The sequence below is a fragment of the Nicotiana sylvestris genome, chromosome 2 (assembly GCF_000393655.2).
Source record: "Nicotiana sylvestris chromosome 2, ASM39365v2, whole genome shotgun sequence".
Lineage (NCBI taxonomy): Eukaryota > Viridiplantae > Streptophyta > Magnoliopsida > Solanales > Solanaceae > Nicotiana > Nicotiana sylvestris.
Window position 1 is genome coordinate 183,052,589 of NC_091058.1, and position 4,562 is coordinate 183,057,150.

Here is a 4,562-nt window from a genome sequence, read left to right on the forward strand (position 1 = left end):
TGGTCAGTGTAGATTTCAGTATTTTGGAAATATCAAAATATCGAAAGCTCAATACCGAATACCATACCAAAATAACAAAATACCGGAAAACTATACCGAAGAATAACGAAATATCGAATAAATCAATACCGAAATACCAAATTAATTCGGTTCGATCCGGTGCGGAATTTGGTTTTTCAAATTTTATGCACACCCCTATATTCCGTAGCTAGTGCACCACCGCAGTTCCAGGTCCAACTTTATGATCAGACCACTTATTTTGGTCAGGGTAAGAGTTCACGAACGTCAGGCCCTCATTACAAAGCCGAGTCTAGTTAGAAGAAACCTTCGTTGCCTTATTGTGATCAGTGCGGTAGAGCTTATTCTAGGCAATGCCGCCAGGTTTTGGATGTGTGTTATTCGTGTGGGCAGCCCGATCATATAACGATGTTTTGTCCTGTGAGAGGCGGGGGTGGTATGGCGCAACCAATATGATCTGTAGCTGGTTCTTCTTCATCTGTACACCCTCATGAGCATGATATGCAGATGTTGGATAGTAGAGGTAGAGGCAGGGGTGGAGCATCTGACTCAAGTTGTCATCACAATCACATTTATGCTTTGTCAGGTCAATAAGACCTAGAGTCATCTCCGAATGTGGTTGTAGGTGTATTTTCTGTCTTTTCCCTTAATATGTATGTCCTAATAGATCCATGTTCTACTCTATCGTATATTACTCATTTGGTTACTAGCATGTGCTGTAAAGAACCTAAATTGTTGTGTAAGTCATTTGATGTAGTTACACCTATGGTTGAATCCAAAATTGTTAGGTAAGTATATCAGGGTACCGATGTGATGACATATGATTGCCATACTTCAGTAGATCTAAATGAATTGGAGATGGCCGATTTCGACGTTGTCATGGGCATGGATTGGTTGGCTTCTTGCTATGCCAATGTAGATTGCTGGACGAAGGTTGTCCACTTTAATTTTCCAAGTGAGCCCATTATTGAATGGAAAGGTAATTCTCCAGCGCCTAAGGGGAGGTTTATTTCCTACCCTAAGGCTCAGAAAATGATCTTGAAGGGGTATATATATCACTTGGTTCCGGTGCAGGATGCGGGGGCGAAACCTCCAACTCTTCAGATTGTCCCTTTTGTTAATGAATTCCTTGATGTATTTCCTAACAAACTTCCAGGCATTCCTTCCAAAAGGGAAATTGACTTCGCTATCATTGTGCTTCCTAACACCCAACCTAAATCTATTCCTCCGTACATAATGGCCCTTCCTAAAATTGAAAGCTCAGTTGAAAGATCTCTTAGAAAAGGGCTTTATCAAGCCCAATACTTCCCTGTGGCGTGCAACAGTGTTAATAGTTCGTAAGAAGAATGGTTCACTGAGGATGTGTATTGATTACCATCAGTTGAACAAGGTAACTATAAGGAATAATATCCGCTTCCCAGTATTGATAAGTTGTTTGATCAGCTGCAAGGTGCCAAATATTTCTTAAATATTAATCTTAGATCTGGATATCATCAGTTAAGGGTTAAGATATTCCAAAGACTGCTTTCAGGACCTGATACGATCATCATGAGTTCCTTATTATGTCCTTCGGTCTTACTAATGCACCAACGACTTTTATAGATTTGATGAATCAGGTGCTCTAGTTGTTCTAGGATATCTTTGTTATCGTGTTTATTGATAATACTCTTGTATATTCTTGATCAGAGGTGGAGCATGTGGATCACTTGCGGGGGGTGTCGCAGACACTCCATGATCGTATGTTGTATGCTAAGTTTTCTAAATAAGAGTCTGATTGAACTCGGTATCCTTTCTTGGGCATATAGTATCGGATGAGGGCATCAAAGTTGATAGCCAGAAGATCGAGGTAGTGAAGAATTGCCCGAGGCCCATAAATCCTACTAAGGTGCATAATTTCTTGGGCTTGGAAAGTTATTATTGAAGATTTCTAGAGAATTTCTCTTTTATTGTATCTCCATTGACAAAGCTAACGCATAAGGCAGCTAAGTTCCGGTGGTCAGATATTTGTGAAAAGACTTTCCAAGAGTTGAAGAGCGATTAACATCAACACATGTTCTAGTAGTTCCTGAAGGATCAAAAGGTTATGTTTCTAAAGTTTGATTGGGTTGTGTTTTGATGCAGAACGACCATGTTATTGTGTATGCTTCAAGACAACTGAGAAAGCACGAGCAGAATTACTCGACTCATGATCTCAAGGTGGCGACTGTTATATTTCCTCTAAAGTTATGGCATATATGGAGTTCATCTAGTTTTGTAGAAGCCTACAATATATTTTCAGGCAGAAAGAATTGAATTTGAGATAGCGGAGATGGCTTGAGTTGCTGAAAGACAATGATGTTGATATTTTATACCATCCCCGCAAGGTGAATGTTGCAGCATGCACATTAAGTCGTAAGTTTATGGGCAACTTGAGGCATGTGGGATGTCATGCCCCGACCTCGGGGAGCGCGGCCGATGCTCAACCGAGATAACCCGGCCAAGCAGGCCTGCTAGATTGCCTTCTGCCCAACTCACCCATAAATAAAGAGAAGATGTATTTCGTCAATTAGACAATGAGGAGTTCATGTGAACAACACCAATTCATCACTAATAGTTACTTCATTTTTAGATCTCAAAATACATAATTTTCATAGTTTGAAGAGGAACAAGTGATTCAAATACAACATTACTAGTTTGACTTTCCCAACACCAATATACAACTCACATCATGTCTACGGAGCCTCTGATAAATACAAATAGTACTATGATAATGCCGGCAATAAGGCCACGACTATACCTCAAAACATAATACACAAGAACAAAAGATACACGACACTAAAATAAAGTGGGGCTCACCAAGTTAGCTGGGAAGAGGGTGTACTGCTATCACTGATCAATGCCGCCTGCTGTAGAACCACCTGCATCTATTAAAGATGTAGCGCCCCCAACAAAAGGGACATTATTACATATGGAATAGTACTAGTATGAATGACTAGATACCTTCTCAATAGAACAAGTAATAACACAAGGAAGAACAATCATACAATCAATGGGATCCTAAAACAATACCAAAACATCAAGTTAGTAGCAAGATAAGATTTCAAGTAAATTTTCATATTATAGGTTAGGAGATCTTTAGTACCAATATACCATCGTGTCTTTAGAACGGAATTTGATCACGGCCCGATCGCCTAGGCCGTCTTACCCAAAGACATCCAATTACAATCATAATCGCAATCTTAATAACTATCTCAAGCACAATATCCACCATGTGTGTGGCATGGTATCCAATCACGACCCGATCGGCTAGATCGTCTCACCACAATGCTGTGTGAATTGGCATCACCCTTTGCTAGCAATCATCTCATTCCAATTAAGGGGAATAATCTTGTCACATTAATCTCATCCCAAAGAGGGAAATAATTACAATCCACTCCTACACCAGCATGTATAGTTTCGGGGTTAGGTTATTTCAACCTACCATTCCTCGATGACTAATGATACTCCAAAATGTTTATTAAATAAAGGGCTTTCGGCTCATTTCATAGTCTTTTACTCATCTTTTAATTTTCATTGGCACTAGTGGCCAAAAATATAATATCATTCTTGGCACGTCAGCCTTATTTCATGTTTCATGTCCACCCCTTTCACTTTCAAGCATCATCAATGATTATTATCAACAAAGCATTTTTAAACACAGCTTTTAGTACACATATGAGCAAATACGAGTCTTAGGCACATTGAGCTTTCTTCCACATTTTGACATAAAACTAGCTTGAGACATGACTGAATTCATAGTATTTTGACACAAGGTCACATTTGAATACATTTTCGGAGGATAACGCAATATGATAAGAGCATTTAGAGTACATTTTGAACATACATCTTTCGCCACAAAGTTTATTTGCAATAGTCAGATTTATAATAAATCACTCATGTAATTGACCCATCATTCTTGAAACTTACACGAATACTGTGGGATTCAATTCTAAGAGAGAAGTTTTGCTAACATACCTCGCTTTTCTCTTCCTTAAATTACTACAATGTTCCAAAAATCCTAGAAATCACAATCTATTTTGTGACATAACAAAATTGAACACAAATTAGGAAGATATTCGTGGTTTCAGCTCCTTTGAACATTTTATCAAATACTAGGTGGGCATTATTATTTCAAGGTCCTCCTATGGTGGATTCCTTCATCCCACAACCAAATGTATACCCTTTTTAGCTCAACAACTACCCATAACTTTGTTGGTACATGCATGCATAGATAACACCCCCATACTTAAGAATCACTCTTCCAATTACCCATCTTCTACCCAAACTCGAATTTGAAGACTAGGGTATGGAACCTTATCTCTTGGATGAAGACCTTGTGAGTTTTCCTTTTTAATTCTCTAAGTCTTGAGGAAGGATCAATGGACAATTAGCTTAGGAATCCCCCCTCTCACTCTAGACCACTTTCCTCTCTCTAAAATATCAGTTAGAACCAACCAAAATAAACCCTAAGTCGTTTTTATAAAAATGGTGTCGGGTGAAATTTTCCAAAACTTAAACTCTATAAA

At 38.7% G+C, this 4,562-nt stretch overlaps 1 protein-coding gene across 1 annotated transcript; it reads left to right on the forward strand.

Annotated features, from left to right (window-relative positions):
• Positions 1–831: 831 nt before the first annotated feature.
• LOC138886036 (uncharacterized) lies at positions 832–1,359 on the forward strand. The gene has a single exon (XM_070167059.1). The coding sequence runs from the start codon at positions 832–834 to the stop codon at positions 1,357–1,359; it is 528 nt and encodes a 175-aa protein (XP_070023160.1).
• Positions 1,360–4,562: the final 3,203 nt, after the last annotated feature.